Source organism: Mus caroli, unplaced genomic scaffold (genome assembly GCF_978045245.1).
Source record: "Mus caroli unplaced genomic scaffold, Mus_caroli_1 scaffold_15, whole genome shotgun sequence".
In the NCBI taxonomy this organism is placed as follows: Eukaryota; Metazoa; Chordata; class Mammalia; order Rodentia; family Muridae; genus Mus; species Mus caroli.
Genome location: NW_028227270.1, coordinates 26,259,589 through 26,287,292, shown reverse-complemented (window position 1 = coordinate 26,287,292; position 27,704 = coordinate 26,259,589). Strand labels below are relative to the sequence as shown.

The window sequence follows — 27,704 nt, the reverse complement described above, 5'->3', positions numbered from 1 at the left end:
CTCCCAAGGTTGTGTTAAGATCAATGGGAATAAAATGCTAACCACATGCCAGCACACGGGAAGTACATGCAAGTGTTTTCAGAGAGGATGCAAGTAGATGGTGCACGTGGCTGGAGGCACAGAGGCAGCAGGGACAGCTAGGCTTATAGATAAGATGCTGTTGCCATAGTTTAAGTGCATCATGTGTGCACACAGACACATGGCTGTCTGCTCAAGTAACCCATGGGCTACCAATGGAATCAATAGCATATGCAAAATATCTCCTGTCCTTGATGTGTCCTCCTGAAACCCAGACGAGGGTCATCGGAGTGTCCCCTGCACATAGCATCCTCAGCCTCACTTCCCCTTCCTTCCTCTCACCGGTACAATGTATTTCAGCATCCAGATTCCCCTTTCAGCATAGCGACTCCCCACTCTGTGGCCACCAACGGTCTTCACATTCATTTCTTGATGTTCATGGAAGAGATTTGTGTGTGTGTGTGTGTGTGTGTGTGCGTGCGTGCGTGTGTGCGTGTGCGTGTGCGTGTGTGTGTGTGTGTGTGTGGTGTTGATGTCATGTTACTTGTCCCAGGGATTCAGGTTTGCTAACCACAAAGTATGGCCATAGGGTGAAGGCCTAGATCCATCCCTGTTCAGTGTGGGGAAGGCATGAGAGAGCGGGGCTACTTCTCATCAGATCTGGATCCACTGTGAAGTAGGTAGATGAAATGCCAGCAGCCTCAGGAGCAGAACTGAAGGGCCACATCTGCACGTGAGCTTTCTGGGTGGTTTCGGATATGGAGCAGTGAGCAGGAAGAACAAACATAGTCGGCAACGTACAGAATCTTTCAGTTCCATATCAAGAGTCAGTTAAGCATATTCTAAAATATAGCCCCAAATAATGCCACGCAGGAAGGCTTGGGAGGCAGAAATATGGTGAAGTACTTTGATTTCAGTGCTCACTGCTGGGCCTTTGTGCAAGTTCCTCATTTTGCTAAGTCTTTGTTTCCTCATCAACCCATCCTTCAAGGATACTGAACTGAGCTGAGACAACCTTGAAAGAGATCATGATAGGAACAAGATGTGGTGAGCCCATGATATTCTTCATATGGAATAGAAACAAGGGATATCTGTGTGCACACTGGGGACATCAGAGGGTTCAGAAGGAGGCTGATATCACAGGGGCCATGGTGTGCTGGCGTGTCCTTCCCCACTGATAAAAGCAGATGCTGCTCAATTGACCCTGCACACCAGCTTCAGTCAGGCCAGTGCCACTCTGGGGACCAGGTACATTTCAAAGTACCCTCTGAGGCAGGTGAAAGATTCTCTAGGTATGCATTTCTTTAGATAGGTGGCGTTAGTCTTTAAGTGCTTTATATTAGAATACCAACTGCAAGTTAACATCCCGTGACCACCTACGAGCTTGCTCAACAGTTCTGTATAAACACCATCTTTACAGACAGCCTAAATTCCCTCCCACCTCTACCCAAGAAGTAACAAGTTCTGATCCAAATTAATAAGTTTAACCTATGGGGGCTAGAGAGACAGTGGTCAAGAGTACTGGTCGCTTTTAAAAGAGGACCTGGGTTCAGTTCTCAGTACTTACATTGTATGGCTCATAACTGCCCATAACTGCAGCTCTAGGGTATCACACCCTCTCCTAGATTCTACAGGCACCCAGACACACGTGTACACACATACAGTTTAAAAAGTGATAAATCATCAAATAACCTTTATTCTCTTTTGAATAACTAATTCTTAAGTTTGCCAGTCATCTTCTTACATACTGATTTTCCTTTCTTCAAGAAAATGTGCAAATATGAGAAAATTATGGGAGAGTATTTGAGATTCAGAGGTGGGTGGAACCTGAAAGGCTCTTTGTCAGTGTTAAGGATGCGAAGTGCTTCTTCCCATACCTGAATCACATGGTCATCACTTGTTATTTCTATGGCTTCGTGACAGTGGTCTAACGCTGTAAACACTGAATTACAGGCCCTGAAAGATGCACAAGATTAGTGTTAGTTCTATACAAACATTGCTTGAACGTTGTTAATTCAGCAACATAGACAGACCCCGGAGTCACCAACAGTGTGCACTCGTTATTGTTACGATCTGACTGTTGGTACCCCCTTGTTTTGATATTTCAATCCAATGTGCAGTGTTGTAGTAAGGGCGTGGTCATGGCCGTGGTCATGGCGAAAGGTCAAGTGCCCATCAATTAGGAGAACCCAGTGTGGCCCAAATTGACCATGAGATATATTCTGGCCTTTTGTAACATGCAGAGACATATTTGTTTTCCTTTTCTCAAGTTTGCAATGCCACTTAGCCTATAACCACACCCACAGGCATGAAGACAGATAGGAGTGGCAGGTAGACCCCACCCATTGTCCAGTTCTTTGCCCCGGATAGCTTTCCATACAGCTAGCTCCTTTCTGGCTGACTTCCTCTTTGCACCTGAGGAATATGAATATAGTCCAATTGTGGTTTTGATTTAAACTAATTTCCCAACAGAAAACAACTCCAAATACATTAAGTTCTGACCTATCCAGCACAGCAACATAGTGACTGGAACCCTGGTATTGAAAAGAGTACCAGGGAAGGCTTTCTTACACAGGGCAAAGAGAGAAATAAAAAGACAGGAAAATGTTGGCTTATGGAATGGATATTTCTTCTTGTGGGGCAGATCCTTCACTGCTATTTTTTTCCACATAAAAGGGATTACAATTTGCTGTCATTTTGACCCATTTGTTAGGAGAACAGCAGAGTACCGGGTAAACTTGGACTGTATTTTTCTAGCTGCAGGATCCCATGCTGCTTCTGGCCTCTGCTTGCCCTTGTTTGCCCATCTCGAGAACAATTATAAGAATATATGTTCCGTGGACGTTTGTAATGGTCGGGACGACAGATGGCGTATGCAGGCATCTCTCAAAGTGCTCCGGGAGCACACATGGAAGACTCCTGGCTGTGGTAGGTGACATTAGTTGTAAGGTCACAGAGTCATGGTGCTTTGTTCGCTAAGCCTTTAGTGAGGGGAAAAAAAATCTCATCACAAGCTATCTTCTTCCTCGAGTCTGTTTCAGTGACAGCAAGCTAACCAGCCTGCAGACGGGAAGGACCTCAGTGTGCTGAAGGATGACTGATGCCTGTTCCCATGGCTGCAGACATGAGGCTATCTGCATACGGGTATGAAAGCATCCATGCTCTGCTCAGCAGGGCAGAGAGCCTGACTAGCTCGATGCCACTGACAGTTCTGAGCCCTTCAGGCCATTTCTTCATCCAATTGCCCCACCCCCACTAATTTGTTCTGTGTACTGTCTAGCCGCCATTACTGTGTGCAAACATGTTCTATCAAGTCAGCAAAAACACTACAAAGGATCCTAAGACTGTTACCACTGCCATCACTGTACTGCCCCTTGAGAGGCAAGCAAGAGCCAGGTTTGTCAAAAGTGTTTTCCAGACACCTGGTTTGGACTGCACTCAGCTCCACAGGAAAGCAATTCCAGGTGGGAAGGGTGGAGACATAAACGCCAGATAGGCTGACTTGTCAACTTTGAGAGCCGGGTAATTATGTTCTGCTGAACACATTTTGACAGACTCCTCTCTGACGTCTGGTTTTCTGTAAAGTACATGTACATTTCAACTAAACGTGCAACCTGGTGTTTCAGACACAATCATTTTGTCTGCACATAAGGCGGTTCTTAAATAAGTCCCAGAGATACAGAACCTTAGGCCCATACTCATCTATCAAACGTAAACTCTTCAGAGAGAATGCCCCAAAGACAGATCAAATCCCTATGCAGTGACATGAGGGAACACTGGTAGGGACAGGAATGACACAGCATTGCCCCTTCCTGTCCCTACCATGCCATGCCTGACCAGCTGTGATGTTTATTTTTGGGTAGATGACTCTATTTAAATAAACCAGCAGCAAACTGGGGCAATCAATTTGAGTCATGTTCCTAGAACCAGGGAACCTAATCGAGTGTATTAATTATTCATACTTCTCAGGCAGAAAAACACTGTGGCCTTGTTAATTTTTGTTCTTGGAAACTATGACCTGCAACTCAGATGTCCTTATTTTTTAATCTTTAAGGGTAGAGGTTAGAAAACCGTGAGGGAAAAAAGAAACAGAAGAGAGGGAAAGATAATGGGTAGTGCAATCATTTATTCTGTGCCTGCCAAAGGGTTTCAAAGGTTCAGGTGACTGTTGTGGGGTCCAGACCACATCCATAAACAACATAGTGGCCCAGTGGGGGCAAAGTGCACAGTGCAAATGCTGGGTCCCTGACTGTGCTCTAGCACTACCACCAGAGTGGTAGGCAGTCGGGATCACAAGGAACGAATTCCTGGTTCTCAGTGTCTTCTTGTCAACTGTGGCTGGGATCCACATGTGCTGTTCTGTATATCTTAGAAAGGTATTTCATCTGAGTTCTACCCAAAGAGAACACACACACACACACACACACACACACACACACACACACACGAACACACACCTCATACACATGCATATATATACATGCACACACACATGCACACACATACCTCATTCACATACATGCACACACGCAGGCATGCACATATGCACAGACACGCATCACCTTAAACAAGGATGGGGCTGAGCAAAGCAATGGCTTTTAGGAAGAGTCTGAACATATGTGCACATCTAATCAGAGTCTCAGAATTAGCCAGGAAGACCAAAGAGCAGGCAAGGAGACTCATGGGATTGCTACTCAGTGGAATCATGGGTGGTGGCAAGAATGAGAAGGGATTTATTCGTCTTGTAAAGTGTAGATGGTAGTCACCATTCACAAAGCCCTGGCCTGAAGTGTGTGTCCACCTTTAATACTGGCAGCATCCCACAGTACAGACTGTGTCCTTGAAGAGTGAGAGTCATGCTACATATTTAGCGACAGCTGGGGGCAGAATTGTAGGGGAAAGTATTACATAATTAGACTATAATTATTCTGGCATTGTATAATAAAGAGCTCATTTCCCAGTCTTTAACAAATGACATAGCTGCTCATCTGCCTTGGGGTGCAGGTAGATGCTCTATATGCCCTTGAACACCCTAAGGAACTGGAGCAAGGTTGTCTCCTTGTCTGAGTCACTCTCCTCTGGATGATGGGTCCAAATTTTGTAGGCTCAGAGAGATTCACGTAATATGCATGTACTCCCAACCCCCAAAAGGGGGTGCACTCAAGAAGGCTGAGGGAAGGGCTAGAAACTAACATATCAGCAGGTGGAGAGGCAAAGAACAGCTGTGCGTGAGGCAAGCCCCGCTTCCTGGGTCTCTGATTTACAGTGAAGAGCCTGAGCCTTCCACTATGAGCCCAGCAATAGATCCAACTCTTCCAATCAGTTCCTGGTAGAGAGGGGATACGAAGTGGTAGTGCTCACAGCATTGGAAGACGAGAAACTTGCAGCAACACTGTGATGAGAACGTGTGAGCTTCCATACTATGAACCACGAAGGTCTCAGCAGCACAGGGACGTGCAGACAGGGCTGGCATGTGTAGCACGATTACCAGGCAGGCCTGCATCCTGCTTGCCGTGGTCAAGGCACCCTAAATCTCCCTGAGGGCAGCCCCAGTGCCGGAATCTGAATCAGGACAAAATCTAGCGGGGACTGTCATATGTTCTGTGACCTAAGAATACAGAGCACTGATCATCTAAAATAGCCCGAGGAGTTCCTGGTCACAGAGATTCAGTGTCCGGGTCCACTGCTTTTATTGTAAGAAATAAAGGATCAGACCACAATGGAATCTCTTTTTTCTCTTTTTATTTATAGTAAGAACATGAAAAAATCAAAGTACTAAGCTGTTTTACTCTCAATTAAAATCAACAGAGGCTCCTAAGAAATACATATACTTAATATACATTGTTAAAAAGAACAAATCACAGGAGCAAAGAGTAGGTGGTATTTTTAGAAAATTTATATAAAGTTATCCGAAGCAAATATACTGATAAAAAGAAACCAAAGAATTTAACTTGTTTAAGCATTCCAAATGTCTTGGGTGCTATTCCTTAAGGCCTTGAACTATCAAAATCCCCCCAAATATTAGAATCTCTACTGGTCTGGCATACTTTACCTTTAAAAATATTTATTTATTATTACTTTGTGGTATGTGTGTATGTGTGTTGCACACCCATGGGGTGACACACATGAATGTCAGGACAACTTATTGGAGTCATTTGCTTCTGCTCTCATTGGGGGCCCAAGAGAGTAAACTCAGCTTGGGGCAACATCACCATTCTAAAAACAAACACATACACAAACAAAAGCCAAAAGCCACTGCATTCCTATCTAAGAGAGTGACCGCTTATATTTCCTACACCACTATAATCACCCAAAGCCACTACCCAGACCTGGGCGACCTGTTTCTGTGGGTCTATGCCAATCATCCTGCTTTCTAGGGATGGAAGAAAACTAGCTTTCAAATTACTCCATCATATTTGGATATAATAAGCAACGGTGGTTAAAAGTGTAATTATGATAGGGAGATCCTCTCTTGGTCTTTGTGCCAGGCACGAGGTATGGCAAAGTAGCTCTTAATTGGCTAGAGAGTAAAGCCATGCAGGGACTTCCCTGAGGGATGCCAGGAGCCCCTAGAAACTGATCTTTTCATGGGGCCAAGGGTATGGAGGAGCCTCCCGTAGCTCATGTTCTCTGGCTTGAAGAGGCCAGGTTGAAGAAAACAAGTGTTTAAGAGCAAGCCAGAGCAGAGCCTGAGCTGATCTAGGCGGGTGCCAGGACCCTGATATTCCAAGAGTACCTTTAAGAAGATGGCATGGAGAGAACCTCTCACAGGATGGAGAGTCAGCAAGAATCCAGCTCTTAAAGCACCGCATACCTACCAAGAGTCCTAAACTTATGCCACACATATTAAGGCTACAAGCAGACTTCTTGAAGCTTGCTGCATAGCTGTTAGGGCAGCTATCTAATACATGTATATATCACCTTCCCTGACTATAACGGCTCAACTAGGAATTGATGAAGTTGGAAGTCGGAAGTTTAAAATTAACTTTTAAAACTCTGTTCTTGATCTCAATATAATTATACAAACATTGAGCAGGATTTCCTAAGTTATGATTTTAAAACTGCCACAAGTAATGGAAGATACTATCAAAAAAAGACATGCTTTTGACCTATCTCATTATATTTAGGGACTTCAGTTAATGGACTGCTGTTGGCTGGTGATCTAACAACCTCAAAAATCCCAGCCATCAGTCATGAATCTGTGAACTTCGGCCTGTTGACAGTTAAGACTTTCTAAAGCATCGTTAACCTCATGTGCTGTCTTAATTTGCTACATACCGTAATTTGAACTGTGAGCGAACTTCCCCGTGTTCTATTTGAATCAGTTCATTATAGCAAGCAATTATGCTGCTGTTCTCCATAAATCTCTGAAAAGAAAGCAAAGATAATGCATAAGACATCTCCAATTATTTCTTAGAGAGTCAAACAGAGAAACTTCACAGTTGCCCCTGCCCCCGGGTAGCTCATTATGCAAGACATCTTGTGGGTAGGAAGGGATGGCATAGAAAAGTTGTCAAGAAATGTGAAGCTCTTTTTCAAACCTTAGTGAAACAACAGAGCAGGTGTGGCACTTGGCTCACTTCGTAACAAAGACGGGGGAACCTTCATTACGGGGAGTCACAGCAAAGTGAGCACACGAGAACAGTGTGCCTCCCCAGCTGGGCCAATGACTGAATTGTTCTAGCTTTATCCTGGAACGATCACCTGAAACTCAACGTGCAGTCTGCTCAGCCTGCAGCGCACCGTTGATTCATTTCTATGGGAGTGTTTTCTGACTCCTCCTGAATCTTTTGGCTGCCTAATGCGGAGCTCATCTGAAGCATCAGTGAGTTCAACAGCAGAAGACAGACAATCAGATGAAAAGCTAGGCACTTCTCTAAGAAAAGCTATAAATGTCCAGAGAACACATGAAGGATGCCCAACCTCACCAGATAAGGAAATACAAATCAGAAGCCTAAGATGATGTCATTGCATACCCACTGGAATAGATACAATAAAAAAAATTAAGAAAATAAGTATTAGTAAAAATATGCAGACTCAAAGTCCTATGTGTTGCTGGTGGGGACAGGAAATGGTTTAGTCACTGTGGAAAACAGTGTATGTGTTATTCAAAACTTAATTCTAGGTATATAAGCAGAACAACTGGAAATGGATACCTCAAGCAAACACTTGTAGGATCGGGTCCACACAAAGCTTTATTTGCAAGGCTCAGAGGTGGAGTGAAAAGATGAATGGATACACAAATTTTGGTATGTATGTACAGTACAATTTTATTCAGGCATAAGATAGTCATGAAATACTGGTGTCGTTCATCAGTGCAATAGCGTGCATGGCCCTGTAGAATATTTAGTGAAAGACAGTAGACACCAAAGCCACATGCTACATGATTCGGTTTATGCATTCCATCTAGACAGGTCAATCTTCACAGACAGCTCAGAAGCAAGACTGGGACTGACTGCTTAGTGAGAGCTTGGGACTGAGGGAAAGGCTGCAGAATGAGATGGGGTAGGTATTGCACAACATCAAGAATGTTCTAAACACCACTGCACTGTTTACTTGAAAATGGTTTGTTCTTCTTGGGGGGGGGGGAATTTCACATATTTATAAACCCCTAGTGGGTGAGTAAATCATAAGTCAAACCTACAGCCAATCACAACTCAGTGTGAAACAGCATTCATCAAAGAGCTGCGCTTCACACCTGGCGCAGACAGCAGGACCCAGTCGGCAAGCTCAAACTCATTTTTGCATTAATATTTTTTTAAAAAATATTTTTTGGGCCTGGGTATTTTGGCTACATTTATGGATGTGCACATATGTGTAGCTCCCACAGAGACCAGGACAGGGTGTTAGGCTTCCTAGAACTGGAGTCACAGACAGTAGTGAGCCACCATGTAGACCAGGACAGGGTGTTAGGCTTCCTAGAACTGGAGTCACAGATAGTAGTGAGCCACCATGTGGGTGCTGAGAATTAAACTCAGCTCCTCTGGAAGAGCAGCCAGTGCTCTTAACTGCCAAGCCTCCTCTCCCACTCTTTCTTTACATCTTTTAAATTGAGCATATTGCTTGGTGTCGGATATACAAGAAATCAAGCATCTCTCTCACATGAGCACGTGAATGCTTTTATGAGAAATGAAAAACACACCAAGTATAAAATGGTAAGGAAGCAGATTTAAGGTCAATTTACTTAAGACTGAGTAAAATGGTTTACGTTTTTAGTCATTAAGAAAATATATACTTTGCAAAGCTTTTGAAGCTAACATACCAGCAAGCAAGCAACAACAACAACAAAAAGATTCCAAACGACTCAGTTACATTACTGCTTCTTAGGCAGCTAGATGCAGGGAGGGGAGAAGATACAGGGAGGGGAGAAAGCCAGGCCCAGCTGAAAGGCCCATTTACAGATTTCCTTCAATCAAGCCAGCCAGAGGGCAAAACCAACTCCTCTCTCCCTTTGTGTCTCAGTGTATGAGTGTATACACACACACACACACACACACACACACACACACACACACACACACACACACCTGAAGTGGATGGTCTCTCCCTGGGGAACCTCTAACTTCCCATAGGTCTCTTGATCTTTAAGAGGAGTAGAGAGGGTCTAAGAAAAGGAAAAGCCACAAACATTCGCAGAAGGGGGAACACTCACTCTTCAGTCACAAAGCAGAGCTGATCAAGATTCACATCTGCCTGTGCTTTTAGATGGGTGAAGTCTGTCTCAGCCAATGACAGTTCTCAGGGCTAGCGGATGAATGCAGACTCCCTGAAATTCCCATGGTAAGTGAGTTTAGATAATGTGGAGATGCACAGATTCGGTCTCCAGGAGCCCTCAGAGCACCTTGTAGGCTGACGATGTGACGAACTGCTCACGTGCCCTGAGGGTTCCCACTAGGAGGGGGAGCACCTAGTGCAGATTCCCCAAACCGTTTTTATCTGGAAGAACACAGGAGCTCTTGGGAGAGCACCCCATGGCATGGCATGGCATGGCCGGGAAGCTACCTTAGTAGTTGGACCCAAGACAGAGTGAGGAGGGAACACACAGCTGCACCCTTGCCTTTGTTTTGACTGTGCAAGCTATTCAGATTTTGGAGTCTGTATCCTCCTCTGGAAAAAAAAATGAAGAAATTATCAAATCCTTCATATGGTGAGAGAAATTAAGCAATTCACCTGGAACCGGGCCTGATAAATAATACATTGTAGCTCCCTGACTTCCCACTCCAAAGGAAGGCTCTCTGGGGAGAAGTGTGGCTCACAGCTGTTAGCCCAGCACTCCTTACACACTGCCTCACACACAGAGCCCCATAAATACTTGCTGAGATGAATCAGCATCACTCCAGGCTGAAAACAAAAAAAGAGGCACCCAAAGGTGAAAGTAGGAGCAGCTACCCAGGCAAGATGCTCACTTCCTTCCACAAAGCACAGGGTGGGCATGTGCTCAGGGCTCTAAAGGTGGCAGACGGGGTGGTTGCAGTGTATTTGATGGCACAGTTTCTTCCCGGATCCCCACTCAGGGATCATAGACCAATGTGTTGGCTCAATAGCTAGTAACACAGAGCCAAGTTTCCAAAAATGAAGTAACTAAACCAAATCAGGAATGGGAAAACAACTTCACAGAAGGCAGGGCTAGTAGGTATATCTGGAAGGTACTTGGACAGAGAGCTGTCAACAGCAAGATATTCTCCAAGCAAGTAGGAGAACCTGCATGGAGACCTGCCCAGATGCTTCGAGGCCATGCAGTGTTTTCATGGGAGAAAAACTAAGGGGCTGGGAACACTCTGACCAATTGTGAATGGCCTTGATCAAATCAGATCCAGCCCTCAAAATAGCAGGTAGTCCCAGACAGGCACTGACTCCAGGCTCCACTCAGCATGGGTTCATTCACTGTGTGTGACACATTAGAATCTGGGCACAGGAGACATTCTGGAGTAGTATAGACAGGTAGAAAGAAAAAAAGGGAACCTTTGAGTTCTTAAGAATATGTGTGCCTCAAAACTGGCAAGCATCCTTTTCAAAGCTTTCCTGTCAACAGATGTGTGATCTCTGTCCTTCAGTAAAGGAGCTATCTTCTAAATGACACCAACCACAAAAGCTGTCGGAGGAAACATCACTGAACTGAGGCTCAATTCTGAGGCCACTCCAGAGACCGATGGACACCCTTACTAACTGAGCCAACAAGGGCCGTGTCAAGGTCATCCTTCAATCAGATAACCAAGGTAACCAGGGAAGCTAATGTTCTCAGAGTCCTGACTCACTCTTGAAAAGGTCAGTGTGAGAAGAGGGTGGAGTGGGACGGTCCACACAGAAGATCAATAAAAACCTGTGAATAATTTCAGAGCCATTTCTCAGAAAAACGGATGTGTTTTAAAAAGAGTATATAATAAACGGCCGTCACGTGGCTTCATTGCCAGCTGTTCTCTGGCAGCTCTGCATTTGCAAACTCAGAAGCATTCTTTTACGTATCCGCATTCAACCAATGCACATAAGTCGAGCTTTCAGGAACAAACGCCAAGCATCCCAACGGGAGATGACAGACACACAGGAAACTGTTAGGGTGCTGTGGAGTGTCGCGAACCAGGCATATCCTCTGCTATTACATGTCCTGAATCAGTGTGGCCTTACGTCTTTATAGAGCTCTCCTTCTAGGCTAAAGCATGCCCAAGCACAGGGAAACTGCTTTGCTAGGGAAGTTCCTGCTTTGCCGTGGCCTGCCAAGATGGAGTTTCATTTTATAGCCAGAATAGCAACCAAGAACTCATAGGATCATTGAGTTTAGACTACCCGTAAAACTTACAGAAACCAACTCTGGATTGCTGCCCTATTTTTACCTAAAATAAAGCATTTTTTAAAAAAGAGGAATAAATATGTTTGTCATAACAATGTGAAGGAAGGACTACATTAATCTCCTATACAACTGTGTCTAACATTCACGTTTCCTTTTCCACTCTGCTTTCTCTAGTCTACTTTGGATTATTTCCATTGTTTTCTTTATATTTGCCCACACATGGCTTTGCCTGCAATCAACCTTACCTTGTAATCCTAGTTATTTGTCTTTATCTCTTTGCTTTATTATGATCACTCTTCACTTTTACGTTGATATCAATGTTTCTTATATAGTTATCCTTCAAATTAGAGACATTTCTTCTCTTTTTCTGGTGCTAAAAAGTGGTTCACAAGCCGTGGTCACTAGCATGAGCCTGCTTCTAGTTCCAAAACTCTGGACAGGCCCCTGGTGAGCACAGAATCTAAGTGGCAACGTGGGCATATCATTTTTAAATGACCCCGCATGCATGCTGGGTCTCATTGGTGAGATGCATCTATACGGGGCTACTTTGCGACTGCTGGGTTTGGATCTGATGTAAGAGGTGCTTTATGTCATTGCGTGCTGGCTGCACAGTTGTGCATCAGCTGGAGTTGGGATGTAAGAAGTAAGTGGCTGACTAGTACTGGCTAGTCACTTGCTCACTGCCACTCCATTCCAAGTGCAGTCGCTTCTAGTCCTGGTTCAGAGTTCTGGGGCCTGTTTCCTGTAATGGCTCTCATGGCTGTGTGCTCGGCTGTCATGGGAGAGTCAGGCTGTGTGCTTTGGCTCTCATGGGAGAGCCAGGGAGGCTAGAGAGAGACATTCCAGTCTCCGTGTACATACCCGGTTGAAGCCTGCATGAAGAAGAGGAAGGACTGAGGCCTCTTCATGGTCATCAGATCTGCAGCAAAGCAGAAAATGTGGTCACTCAGCAGATACAAACCAGGATTCCTCACACTGAAACATGGAGAGAGAGCAATGAGGCCATTGGCGGTCACACTGGAGATGCTTCCTGAAGGGCGTTTGTCCAAGCAGCTTCTGCCTTCAAGGACATAGAATTCACATCTGTCTTCCAGATGCAAGCAGAACACACACAGCAGACGAAGCAATAGAAGTATGGTGTGAGTGCTCCCTGCGCAGGAGGGAAATGCTCTAACAGTGGCTTGTCATTTGGGGTTGGAGCAGATCTAAGAGAGCAGTGCCGTTCATTAAAGGACATGTCAACTATGCTGCTTAGCATGAGGCTGCTGTCCCTAACCCAACTGGATGCACAACTCCTACTCCAAGGTCTATTTGGGCCCAAATCTCGAGATGGCACACCCCCCGCACATTACAGTCTATAGGATCACACAACCAAGTGGCAAAGAAGAGCCAGAAGGAACAGAAATGCAGAAGGGAGGGAAACTAAAGCTGACGCTGTCACCTGTTTCCTGAGACAGTTTCCTATATCGAGCCCTGAGCTATGCCATGAGTTAAAAGGTGGACTGAGGGCTGGCATGTCATGAGGATGCCTGATAACTCAACTGTCACCATCAAGAAACTGAAAGGCTGACCCTGAGACAGCCAGAAATTTGCATAGGGTACAACCCAGAGAGTCAGGGGAGACAACAGAAGAGGGGTTGGATGGAAAAGGCATTAGGAAACAGGAGGTCCAGTTTGTCCGTAGCTTCCTGCCCCCAGAGAAATCGTTTCCCTTACTTTCTCCTTTCCCTCAGTCAAAGGAGGTTCTGCCTTCTATGACTGACATACCAGGAGAGGCGTTCCAATGAAATATGATTCTATTTCCTAAACTAGATGGTGAAGGCAGAGGTTACTTAATGTCTCTCTCCATATGAGAAGAATTTGATAATTAAAAAAAAAACAGAAAAATCATAACAAGCCATACAAAACCACTCCTAGTCAAGGACTCATAAACACTTTTGATGTATGAAGAGGACAGAAGGCGTTTTGAGGCCCGTAGAACAAGCCACGGGAAGTGCTCTGTGGTGTGGTATCTCCCAGGTGCCATGTCTAGGGCTATATGATCCTATTCAGATCGTTGAAAGTAAGTGGAGCAAAGGGCTCCTTCTGTTTCCCACTCGTTCTTTCTGGAATTAATCCCCCATCATGACGGCAGGTATAAAGCACCCCTGGGGACAGAGATCCCCATTCTTTGCACCTCAGCCCAAGGAAGGTGGCAAGGGATGAGCCTCATACTGCAGTATCTCAATATGAGGCTCTGATTGGCTCCTGGCCATGTGTACTGGCTAGTTTTGTGTCAACTTGACACAGCTAGAGTTATCACAGAGAAAGGAGCTTCAGTTGGGGAAATGCCTCCATGAGATCCAGCTGTAAGGCCTTTTCTCAATTAGTGATCAAGGGGGAAAGGCCCCTTGTGGGTGGGGCCATCTCTGGGCTGGTAGTCTTGGTTCTATAAGAGAGCAGGCTGAGCAAGCCAGGGGAAGCAAGCCAGTAAGGAACATCCTTCCATGGTCTCTGTATCAGCTCCTGTTTTCTGATCTGCTTGAGTTCCAGTCCTGACTTCCTTGGTGATGAACAGCAATGTGGAAGTGTAAGCCAAATAAACACTTTCCTCCCCAACTTGCTTCTTGGTCATGATGTTTGTGCAGGAATAGAAACCCTGACTAAGACACCATGGCTTCCTCCTGGGCCAGAGTGGCCTACTGTGCATATATTTCAGCTCTCCCCGGGCCAGCCTGCTCTTGGAAACCCCACATTTTCTTGTCAGAGCTATTGGTCTATCTGCTCCTTGGTGGCAAGATTTGTGCCAAATGCCATAACAAGGCCAAGTCCAATAGGTCCTGGGTCCTAATTAAGACCTTAGTCTCGCTGAAGCTCGTGACAGACATTGATTGACTACAACAAATTTTGCCCCTGGCAAGGACTCCAACAATTGTGGCGCAGACAAACTACTTCTTTCTTTCAGCCTTTGCGTTTTAAGAGAAGAACCCTGCAGACACTAAACCCAGCAGAACAGCTTCTCATTCCAGGGCGTCAGTGTAACTATAGCTGGGTCAATCTTCTTTGCAGTTCAAAACCAACCTAAGCCTATGGCCTACTCACAGCCTAAGTCACATGACAGTCCTCCCCAGGGCCACAGCCTATGGCCCGCTGTTAGTCACTTGACCATCCTTCCCAGGGCCACAGCTTATGGCCTGCTGTTAGTCACATGACAGTCCTCCCCAGGGCCACAGCCTATGGCCTGCTGTTAACCACTGGGCAGTCTTTGCCAGAGCCACAATTCTTTTCTTGCAGTGAATTTGGCACCTCTGCACTCTCATGCTACATTCTTAAGTGAAAACTCAAACCCTTGTCTATTTTCTTCAGAGAAAAGACAAACTAGAACAGCCCGAGTCCTCAGCATTTCTACTCATTGTTGGCATGTCATGGTGATGAGTAAACCTGTTTCCCCCCCATGAAGTGTGTGAGAACGTGCTAAAAGCAATTATGTAAGAAAGGGGAGAAAAAAAAAACCCTATTTCTGGAAACTTGGAAAACAAAGCCCTAGAAGTAAGTTCCAGAAGTGGCAATGTAGGGTCTGGGATGTGCCCATCACAGAGCTGGTTCAAACACTGCTCTACTTCATGTGCCTCAGAGGGAACAGTAATGCTGGGGTGGGGGTGCTGCTGAGCTAGGGGTACATCTGGGGTGGGGGTGCTGCTGGAATGGGGATGCTGCTGGAGTGGGGGTGCTGCTGAGATGGGGGTGCTGCTGGGGTGGGGGTGCTGCTGAGGTGGGGGTGCTGCTGGGATGGAGGTGCTAATGATGTGGGGGTGCTGCTGAGGTGGGGGTGCTGCTGGGATAGGGGTGCTGCTGAGGTACAGGTGTTGCTGGGGTAGGGGTGCTGCTGGGGTGAGGGTACTTTAGGGAGGGGGTACTTCTGGGGTGAGTCAGGGGTGCACTTACGCTTGTGAAACGACAGCCAGGATCACCGTGTGCTCAGAGGGGTTCGTGGCCCGGATTGACCTGTAAAAAGAAGATTCAAGTCAAAACACTGATCTGTGCTTTGTTACACTGAACTATTGTGGAAACTTCTTTGCATTGATAGTGGCACCAAATCAAATCATCCTTTAAAGGAAAAAAAAAACCTCTCAGAACACACATGAGACAGCAGAGAAAGAAGACCTTGTGGATCAGGACAATCTCTTCAATCGATTTATTTATTTATTTGTAATTGTTTTAACTCCTGGGAGATTTTCCAAAAGGTCAGCCTCACCAGTTTTCCACTTCAAAAATTGGCAAATTCCATTTAAGTCTCATGTTCTCTGATTGAAAAAGTTTTCTGACTCAGTTTTTAAAACTATGGCAGCCCTACAGGCCTTAAGTGGTCAGCTTGGCCCTGGGCAGCTAACCAGGTTGGATTATATTCCTTTCAAAACAGTAGATCACACAGAAAGCTGATTTGAGAATAAAGTCAAGAGTACTTGCTGGCAGATGGACAGACACATGAGTTAGACGGTGCTAAGGATCATTCAGAGACTCCCCAACCCCACCGTTCTCCTGTCATGGGTGCGAGTTGGGCATCAGCTGGCCTTGAGAATGATTAAATAGGAACTGTCAATCAAATCTGCTGAAGTAGGACCCCTGTGGACAGCTGAGCAGTTTCACGATGGGTGTTTAAGGGTTGCGAATCTTACAAAATGTGCGATGCTACCTGAAGCTGATTCTAGAGTCCTCTGGTCAGGCCTTGACGAATTGGCTAAGCTTTTGATAAAGGGCCATATTGTTGAATCCATGGAAAACATCATGGACTGTGTCAGCCTATACATGGTCGGGCTTCTGCTTATCTGGAGATGTTTTTAAGAAGAACCATTCATCACCAAGGGCAGCAAGGCTAGCCTAGTCCTGCTCCAGGGGGAACAAGTATCACTTTCCGTTCCCATCCAGCATCCCACAGAGCAGGTTCCAGAAGACTCAGTTTACATTTAGGAGCAAGCTGTATAGAGACTCGGAGAAGTAGCTGTTCCCATCAGATGGAAAATTCCAGTGTCTGAAGTGTATTCTCCAAGTTGCAGGGAGATGCGGTATTCTCATTTCATGTCTCCACCCAGTGGGCACACTGCTAGATCACCTTCTATGAGCCTGAACTTAGACAAGAGGCTAACTTATATACTGAACATATCAAGTGGGAGCTCAGTCTCTTGGCTTCCTTTGGGACTGGCTCCTGTCTTTCGGGTTGCTTCCTGCTCTCCAGCGGAATTAGTGTTAAGAGGGACTGGACTTTTTCCCGGTGAGAGGACTGGGCGGGGAGGGGGAGGCGATCTGGAGGTCTGGAGGTCTGGGGTTGGTATGGTAAAGGAAGGAAGGTTCAGTCTAGCTAAAACATCTGGGACTCAAACCCACAGAGGACAAAAGGGAATGCACGTCTACTAGAGCATATACCTACTGTACAGGACACTGCTGTCTGTCAGTCACTTAAGAATCTGATCACCCTCAACAGAACCAGTAACTGTCTGCAGGCACATAGACACATGCAACGTCCTTCTGAGCCACAGACTGCCCGTCGCTTTTCTGAGCAGCCATAACTTATGAACAAACATCATGCCTCTTTATATCTAAAGAAAAGTGCAAGGATTGTCTAACCTAGGCCCTTGGGAGCGTGCCTTGAATAATTGTACACCTGCACAGGAGCAGGAGTGTGTGATTACAGAGCCACACGAGAAGAGTGGGTGAGAGCCAGAACCTGATTCTACCCTGAAAATCAGTCAGAAAGAAGATAAGCCGGGCAGTGGTGGCGCATGCCTTTAATCCCAGCACTCGGGAGGCAGAGGTAGGCAGATTTCTGAGTTCGAGGCCAGCCTAGTCTACAAAGTGAGTTCCAGGACAGTCAGGGCCACACAGAGAAACCCTGTCTCGAAAAAAACAAAAACAAAACAAAACAAAAAAAAAGGAGATAAGTTTTGTTCTTTGAGACAGTGTCTTACTATGTAGCCCAGGCTGACCTCCTCCCTCAGTCCCTCAAGTGCTGGCATAATAGCACTACACACACACACACACACACACACACACACACACACACACACACACACAGAGGTATTACTACATAGAATATTTCTATGGAGAAAGGCAAGATTTGAAATCATTTAAACACTTAAACACTGGCTAATTAACAAAAATTCTTTGGTAAAATGTAAGTCATCAAAACATAGCAAGGCAATACGCTCGTGATTAAAAGAATTTTAATCCACTAATATTTTTGTGAGTATACCAGAAGTTTTAAGAATCAATTTTTCTACTTCTTATTTACTAGTATTCAATAAAAGTCCAGCCCCTCCCTGGGTTACTTCTAAGCATTCCACCTCTGCGGGACGGCTCAGTTCATCCTGAGCGAATTCTTAAGACTGTACATTTATTTATGAACAGACAGGTGCCTGCTTCCCAAAGTGCAAGCCTTTCTACAAACAAGCTGGGGCACAGGCCCCCAGGAACACTCTGGTGCTGAGGTGGCTGCCTTCTTCCCTCTGGCAAGTCTGCTGTAGCCTGCTGTATGTATCCATCTGTGTCACGTATGGAAAATTTTCTGTTTCACACATTTCTGATGCTCATTTTGGGACAGAATAATGAAGTTTAAAATATCTACTTTAAATCTGAACTACATGTAATAAAATCTGTGTGAATTTTAATGACTCTCTTATGAGCAATACTCTGGAGGGGCGGGGGACCATCTTTAAGTTTTAGGATGAGTCCAGCTGACATCTTTAAACTCAATGCAACTTAAACATGCAGAAATAGAAAGGCAGGATGCATCTTTAGGAAGAAGCTACAGTCCAGGGTCAGTGCTAGGAGCCAAAGCTGTCTAAAGAAATTCATTTAGAGCAGATGGGGTGGAGGGATTTACTAAGCACCTTAGGTGGAGGAAGGTACCTGCACACGGCTTCTGCATCAAAGTTCCGGCTCTGCCTGTGATCGATCACAATAATTTCATGATGCTTGTCCAGAAAGCACTCCAGGGCCGACTCTGGAGTGCGAGCAATGTTGCATCTGTAGCCAGCTCTGTCACAGGCCCACCAGAAGCCATCACTCTGGCTATCTTCCTTTGCGAAGATTAGCAGAACCTGAAATAGACAGTAGAGCACTTGAACTGAAACCCACACCCTCAGGACCACATTGAAACCACTGGCTACACTGGCTAAACACAGCTCTCGATGAAAGCTGTCTGGGTTCATTTCAAATCTAGCTCCTCCAATAATTCCTGGGATCTCCAAAGAAACCATGCCAACTTCCTGGCCTGGCTGGGATCTAGTTGGGAGGACAGAGAGTGGAATACAGGTAAGTGCCCAATCATTCTAGGAAGGGGTGGGCGTTGCTGGCTGCGGTTGGAGGTTTTCCTTCAGTTAGGCCTATTTTCAGGCGAGGGAAACAGCAAAACGACTGCCAGGATAACTACCGTGGGTTACGGAGGTTACATGATAATTTGCAAATGTACACATCTGGTTCAGTGCAAACAGTATTTGCTTCCAGGTTCCCGGGAGACTCTATGCACTCATCACTAGAATAGCTGTAAAGACACGGGCACTTCAGAGAACTTACACCAACCTGAGAGATTACTGTAAACATCCAAACTCTTGCCAACACGGGGAAAGGCTGAACGTGAGCTGTGACGCTGGCAGAGCTGAACTGAGCACCATCTGCCTCATCATTGCTGGGCTCAGGAACCCAGAGTCTCTGGAAGTTAGGAAGCTAGGCAAGTCTCACCATCACTTGAACCTGGTTAGGGCTGGTCCTGTTTCCCACCATGTTCCTGTGCCCAGCAGAAGGCTGGTGCTCCCGAGCTGCCCAGTAAAACCTTGCTGAGTGAGACAGTGACTACTTGTAGGGTTTTATAAGAATCATAAGAAGACTATTTCTGCTTTGTTTTTGAGAAAGGGTCTTGCTGTGAGGCTCCTGTTAGCCTTGGATTCGCAGCCCCTGAGCCTGCCAAGTAACTGGGATTATAAAGCAAAGGGCTTTCTTACTCTCATAGTAGCAGTGAGACAACCCCCAGCAATATGGCACCATGCAAAAGCATCATAATCAAAGACTTTGCTAAGGCATTTAATATTCTCCAGCATTCAACTCTGGTTTAAATAATTAGGGATAGAATAGTAGTCTCTCAGCATGAAAGGATTTTTAAAGCAACACCATAGGTCATGGTAAAATATCCAAAGTGTTTCTGTTGTAATCAGAACAGAAACAAGCTAAAGTGCCCAACTGCTACAATTCGGTTTGAAAAATGTCTTATTATTTGAACATTAGAAACCCATAGGGAAGTAGACACAAGAATATAATGAATCTCGCCCACCCATCAATCAGTTTTGGCAATCGTCAACTGCTGGCCAATATGGGCTTGCTCTAGCCCAGTGGTTCTCAAGCTTCCTAATGCTGTGACCCCTTAATACAGCTCCTTATGTTGTGGTGACCCCCAACCTTAAAATGATTTTGTTGCTACTTCATAACTGTAATTTTGTTACTGTTATGAATAGTAATGAAAAGAGTCTGATATGCAAGGCCTGTGGTGGTTAAGACTCTAGTCCACATCTTGTGTGTGTGTTTGACAAATCCACCTCACATATCCAGTCCACACACATCTGTTAGACAGAAAGAGTCATTCATATAAGTATACAACTACATTACTATTTGGTACCTAAGCCTCCCCTAATAATCCCTGAATAATATCAGCAATATCCAATTATACACACCACTCATCTTACACTCCCAATCATTTTCTGTTTTCTCAAATATCATGCTTCCAGAAGCAGAATAATATATATATATATTTTTTTTTCAGCATAATTTAAACTTTTTTTCAGCCCATGGTTTCAAACCATCTGCCGGAAAACACGGGCCAGCTCTATTTTCTCCTTCGAGCCTGGGTCTATCCTTCCTCAGTCTGGGGTGTTCTTAGGTCTCTAGGTCCTGCTAGAAAGAGGCAGGAGGTGGCTCTCCTGAGAGAGGCGAAGGGCACCTCCTTGTGGGCTGTAACAGAACAAAACCTTCAGACCAAAGTGTTGCTACAGCAAAGATGATGAGGAAGGTCAGGTAGAAGCTTGTTTGTGTAAAAAGTCATTAGCCTCTTACTCAAGACCACTGTGATAATACAACGAGAAACAGCAGAAGCTAAGAGCCAGAAGCTGACGGAATCTACTCTCATCTGTCTGGTTATGCGATGGGTTTATAAACAAAAATCTCAACAATGTACATCTATTTCCTCTTGATCATTATTGCCCCAAATTGACTAGTACAATAAAAATCACAAGTCTCCTCTCCCCTTCTGGGCTGTGCTACAGATCCCAAACAACCCCATTCATTTCATATATTTTTACATAAGACTGGAGTGCCTCACTTTAAAAAACATTAGCAAGAGGCATCATTCTACAAACTTTTCCTGAACACTGAAATGCTTGATAATTAAAAAAAAATCACTTAGTGTGTGTTGTTGGACAAAATAAAAACTCCTTGTTTGTCATGGTAAGTAGCAAATAATAGGATATTCACACTGAGTAATGACAGTTGATAAGTTAAGGAGTGATAAGTTCCATCTAAAAGGAGACTTCAGAATGGGTGCCAACACATGGAGGAGGTAGGTGGTCAAGAAAGGAGTTGGTGTCTGGAAGGAAAGCTCTCAGAGAGAGCTCTGTAAGCCCGTAAGACAGCAGCTCTCAACCTTCCTAACACTGCGAGCCTTCAATCCAGTTCCTCATGTTGTGGTGACCCCCCAACAATGAAATTATTTCTGTTGTTACTTCGTAACTGTAATTTTGCTATTGTTGTGAATCATAATGCAAATACCTGTGTTTTCCAATAGTCTAAGGCAACCCTTGTGAAAAGGTCAGTTGACTTCCAAGGGGGTGGAGATTCACAGGTCTGTGACTGTGCCTGGAGTGTCTGTGTACAGAGTAACTGAGGTAAGATGGAAGGGTGGGAACAGGTCATGATTGAAGCAGATTTGGCCATCTAGATTAGGCCATCTAGGCCAATTTACAGACAAAAAAAATTAGGCATAAGACTGCTTTAAACCATGGGACTGTATTAACCATGCTATGACAGCCAGTTTTGGTTATCAACTGGGCTACATCTGGAATCAACTAAACCCACGCAGCTGGGCACACCTGGAAGTGACCATATAAGCTGGAAAGGCCAACCCTAAATCTGGGCCACACTCACTGATGGCAGCCTACATAAGTGACATGGAAGAAAGAAGTATTAGCTTTTAGCCTGCTTGCCCTCATTGTTGCTGGCAAGTTCATCTATTCTGACACTGAAACATTCTGTTGATGGTCTTAGAACCCACTTCTCAGAGATTCCAATGTAGACTGAAGACCAGCAGCTCTCTAGGGTTTCCTGGGGGACCCCACTCCTGATTGGAACTGCTGAGATATTCAGTCTCAAAGACTAAACAACTATTGAGTCCTTGGCTTTTCCATCAGGAGACAGCCGTGGTTGGACTACTCAGACCACACAGCCTGTAAGCTGCTCTAATAAGTTCCCCATATTTATCATCATGACTAGATATTGACCAGTCCAATAGAACTCAGGACTACTTTCTCCTATTGGACCACTGCTACAGATTATAACCAATCTAATCCATTTCACAAGACTGGAATGTTTTTCCACTCTTTGAAAAAATAGCAAGAGGCATTACTCCACAAATATTTTCTGAACACCAACCATGTACTATATACAAATATGCATACATATATTAATATGCATGTGTAAAGTAGTTTTTCTTTTCATTCTATCAGTTCTGTTCCTTTAGAGAACTCTGATAAACATGCCTTTTTCATGTTTTGACATCTGAGTTTTGACATTGGGGAGACATATCTCTCAGAGTTAATGAATTCATTGAGATGAGAAATGACTGCCCAGGTGCTTAACACATGTGTGCGCATGTGCATGCACACATGCACAGGCACAACACAGACACACACACACAGAGATACTTTGCAAGCCTTCTGTGGATTCTGCAAAAAATTGAACCCCTCTCTCTTCCTCCCTCCCTGTGTGTGTGTGTGTGCACGTGTGTGTGCACGTGCTTGTGCATGCATTTGCAATACTAGGAACTGAACTCAGGAACACATATATACTATACTATGTGAGCACTGGTCTTGTTGATTACCCAGGCTTTCCTTGAATTTATAGTCTGGAGCTGCAAGCAGTTGAGGTTTGGTCTTCTGTTGTGTATTGTAATGCTAAGTGTGGACCCCCCAAGACCTGGTCACCCTAGAGATGAGAGAGTCTGCATGTAGACTCAAGAGAAGCTATGTGACCTTGCTCCCAAGTTATTTCTGATTGGTAAATTACCAATGGCTGGGCAGAAGTGACAGCAAATTTTAGGATTCCTAGGTTTGGGGTTGAAGGAGTGGAGGAGAAGAACATGAAAGAAGAAGAGAGTCACAATGGGCTATGAGTCAAGAAAACATGGCCCTGAGGGCTGGCCAATTGGAGTTAAGAGCAGCCCAAATGAATCATAGTAAGTAATAACTCAGGGTTATCTATAGGAAAGTAGACTCTAATAGCTTCGAGGGTAGATATCTGCCCAGCTTTTGTGCTGAATAAGGCTCATTGTAAATATAAAGGTTGTGCTTGTCTTTTATCCAGGAACTGAATCATAAGGAGGGGTAGAAACCCTAGATTGGGATTAAAATTTTCTATACCATAGTAAGTGAACATCATCTTTCCATACTGTCCTCTGCCAACTTGGGTTCTGTCCAGATAAGAACACACTTATAGGAGTCTCTTTCCCATGGTAGAACCAGATCATTAAACAAGTAAAGAACAGTCTGAATATACGTAGTGACCACTGAAGGTTTCTGTCTTACACTCGCCATCTTCCTACCTTAGCCTACAAGTTAGCTGGGATCATGGCCTACACCACCAGACCCAGCTGTACTAATATATTTCTTACTTGCTTACTTTGGGGTATAAAGGCTGCTGTCATTGCAAATTTTAAAACATAAATATAGCCCAAAACAGCTTTAAATATTTATAGACCCATGGCCATTTGTGGATATTTAAGGACCATCAACAAATGCAAATCTCATACAATGATTCTACAAAATATACTTCTTAGAATTCATTATTTAAGGCATATGATTGAATTTGTTTTGAAGTGGGAAGGGCAAAATGACCCTCCCACTTACTTACCCTAAACATAATAGTCTACATTCACTTGAAGAATACTTATTTGGTGACTTATTATGCAAAGTGTTTAAGGACTGGTATGAACGAGAGGCTAACCACAGGCTAGCCACTGCTCCCCAGACCCTGGCAGGGGAGACAGGGACAGATGATGACCATCAGAACACTCACAAGTGGTGACCACAGACAGAGCAAGTGCACGGATCCAGACCCAAGAGAAGCAGCATAGGGGATAAGTTTGGTGACAGCAATCTTACTGCTGTGGTCTCTCTGCTGCCTGAGAAGACCTGGGCTGACCTCTTTCATTCTGGCCATGTTGGGTTCTGCCAAGTAAGAGCACAACTACAGGCATCCTCTTCATATAAATGGCCAAAGAGCAGTGTGCATAAACACCGTGGCCTTCAAAGGTTTCTGTTAAAACCCTGTGAGGTTTAGCTTGTTGGTAGTAAATGTACAGACAACTGCAGGAAGACTATTTGTCCAGCATGCTGTAGTTGAGAACATTAGAAACACCAAGGTGTGATGTGCTGTCTTCTTCTCAAAGCTTTCCAAGAAGAGCAGCTGAACAGTGCTGGCCACAGACGTCTGACAGGGAGGTGGCATCTTTTCTAAGCCTTGACAAATTGTCCTCTATATTGCCAGTGTCACAGCATTCCTGGAAAACCTTTAATTCGTGTGACATGTTTGGCTGGCTTCACTTCCACTGTGGTGCCACCCACCCCGCGCCCCCCAGCATCAATATATTGTATTCACACTGGGTTATGTGTCCAGCGCCCTCACAGGCAGCAGCAACAATGCTCTCCTCAGGCAGCAATGTCTTCTCTAATTCTGTTTTTATTTGAGCAACATGTCACAGCACCGTCTCTTCTTGTTTATTGCTTTGTGCTTGTTGGTTCGTTGCTCCATCAATGATCTACTTTGTTTTCAGTTGTGTGGTTTTATCATGGAAACACAGGAGGCAACACAACAGCACACTTTGCTGTCAGTGCTTCGTCTGAGTGACAGATAGACAGGAACCGATGACAGAGGTTTTGAAAGAGTGGCACATGATGCTTGATTTGTGGGCTGAAGAGCTCCTGGTGAGGCCTATATAGTTATATATACTTTATATAATGATTCACAGTGAAGACACCCAGTAACTGTGCTCTGAGGTAATGGGGCAGGGCTAAAGGTATTTAACGTCTGTTGACATGGCACACACTGGGGTGGGTATCTGAACTGCTTTTCAATGTAACTGCAAAGACCTTATCTGTCGCCAGGCAAACAACTGCTCTAGTTCTCATGGAACTTTGCCAAAATCTTCTTACAATCAATCATAAACGTTCATTTGTTGTTCACCCTAAGCAGAACAACGTGATAAGGGCTGAGCCAGGACTGGGAGAGAGCTGCTGGGAGAGGCTAGAGGGGCTGTGAATGGCAGTATCAGCTGCTGAGGCCACAGGCTGCAGGGGACCCCAGGGTAGCAAGGGACTCTGGGGATCACACACGCCATTACAGTCCCTAGGCCAGGATGAGTGACTGCTCCAAGCAGTGTGGCAGAAGCCCATGCCTACCTACCCTGCTTCAGCAACCTTTGGTGCCAGCCCATGACACTTTGCCTTTCCTGAGAATCCCGGTCACAACCCTGAGAAAAAACTCAGAAGTATCCTTGTAAGGCTACCAATGGTCTCTTCTGATAATGAAACTATTTTCTCTGAGGAAAAGATGTAAACAAAACTAGCTTGTCCCTGACCTGAAGAAGGCGGTGCTAGTGTTATGATTTGTATTCTTTCCTTTTTCCATTGTGTATGTGCGTGCATGTATGTGTGCATGTATGTGCATATGCATGTGTATGTGTGTGTGCATGTGTGTGCATGTTTATATATATATATATATATATATATGCACATGCATATGTGTATATATATGCATGTGTGCTCATGTATGTGTGTGTAGACATGCAGAGTGAGTGCATGTGGGTACATGTGTGTGTGCACTTGCATGTGTGTGTTCTTACATGCCCAAGCATGGTGTTAGGAATCATCTCTCTTCCACTATATTCACTGAGGCAGGGTCTCTCAATCAATTCCAGAGTTCACCAATACAGCTAGTGTCAGAAGCCAGCCTGCTATGGGGGTTCCCAGTTTCTGTCTCTGACTGGAATTACAGGTAAGCCCACTCAGCTTTTCTTCATGCTTGCAAGGCAAACACTTTAAACACTGAACTATCTTATCAGCCCCTGGTTTGTGCTTTCTTAACACAGGTTGGTCCATGAGTCTTTAAATGACTCTCAACATCTAGACTGAAAACCCAACTTTTAGTATAGTTTCTTGGATTGTAAGGCACCTCTAGGTAGCAAGGGACATCTGAAACATATCAACATACATAGATCACATAAGATATACCCATAGGACACTAATCAATTAGCTAATTTGATTTGAGGGGGAGCCAATCAAAAGTCAGGGTGGAAAACTGCCCTGGGACTTACTATAAGTATTCCTAGAAAAGTGACGCAGGGGAGCTGTAGTTTGAAGGGAGTTTCCTTTGAGCCAGCCATTATATCCAGAGTACTTCAAACACTCTTACCTAACAGCCCTTCTGCCATTCTTTGACTGTTGCCACTGATATCATTTTACAGACCTCATCCTGGATGATTAAGAGACATATTCATAGTTAAACAAATACTAAGGTGTAAACTGAGGTTGTCCTAGGTAGAAGGCAGAATTGGAGAGTAACAGGAGGGGCAGATAGGAAGGACGGCAGCACTTCACTGTGTCTCATCACTACGTGGCAGTCAGCCATGAGGCCATGCACTCTCTGACATATAGACCCCATCATAAGCCTGGCGTGGTGGCTCATGTTTGCAATCCCAGCACTTCTGAGGCTGGGCTAATCTAGGCTGCACAGTAGATTTCAGGCTAGCCTAGGCTACAGAGACACTGTCTCAAAAAACCCCCAGCAACACTCTACTCAATGATAACTCGGTCAAGGAAGAAATAAAGAAATTAAAGACTGTAGAATTTAATGAACATGAAGATACATCGTACCAAAACTTATGGGACATAATGAAAGTAGTGGTAAGAGGAAAACTCATAGCTCTGAGTGCCTCCAAAAAGAAACTAGAGCCTGGTGGTGGTGGCGGCGCACGCCTTTAATCCCAGCACTTGGGAGGCAGAGCAGGCAGATTTCTGGGTTCGAGGCCAGCCTGGTCTACAAAGTGAGTTCCAGGACAGCCAGGGCTACATAAAAAGAAAAATAAAAAAAAAAAAAAAGAAAGAAACTGGAGAGAGCTTACACTAGCAGCTTGACAGCACACCTGAAAGCTCTAGAACAAAAAGAAGCAAATATACCCAGGAGGAGTAGATAGCAGGAAATAATCAAACTCAGGGCTGAAATCAACCAAATAGAAACAAAAAGAACTATACAAAAATCAATAAAACCAGGAGCTGGTTCTTTGAGAAAATCAACAAGATAGATAGATAGGGTTTCCTTAGCCAGACTAAGCAGAGGGCACAGAGACAGTATCCAAATTAACAAAATCAGAAACGAAAAGGGAGACATAACAACAAAATATATCTTAAAATAATTATTCTGTTTGTTGAATATTAACAGTTGAAAATATTAAGATCATGTTCTATAAAAATAAACCCAATATTTAATGGCTCTAGAAAAATGTATTCCCATATAAACAGAGAAGAGTACTTTTTGAGGAATCTGCCTTGCTAGGAAAAGGTTAGGTCCCTGCTATGAGGATTTAGTTCAAGCTCATTGGCAAGTCCAGGCTCTA

At 44.6% G+C, this 27,704-nt stretch overlaps 1 protein-coding gene across 7 annotated transcripts in view; it reads right to left on the bottom strand.

Moving 5' to 3' along the window:
• The window catches only part of Pde8b (phosphodiesterase 8B), a 237,020-nt gene that overhangs the window by 69,825 nt on the left and 139,491 nt on the right, over nucleotides 1-27,704 (bottom strand). For all 7 annotated transcript variants that reach the window (XM_021181135.3, XM_021181128.3, XM_085830903.1 and 4 more), the window contains exons 3-7: nucleotides 18,686-18,876; nucleotides 15,728-15,787; nucleotides 12,665-12,722; nucleotides 7,297-7,385; nucleotides 1,896-1,974 (exon numbers count right to left, since the gene is read on the bottom strand). In XM_021181135.3, the coding sequence (XP_021036794.1) occupies nucleotides 1,896-1,974; nucleotides 7,297-7,385; nucleotides 12,665-12,722; nucleotides 15,728-15,787; nucleotides 18,686-18,876 (477 nt within the window). The remainder of the gene's footprint in view (nucleotides 1-1,895; nucleotides 1,975-7,296; nucleotides 7,386-12,664; nucleotides 12,723-15,727; nucleotides 15,788-18,685; nucleotides 18,877-27,704) is intronic.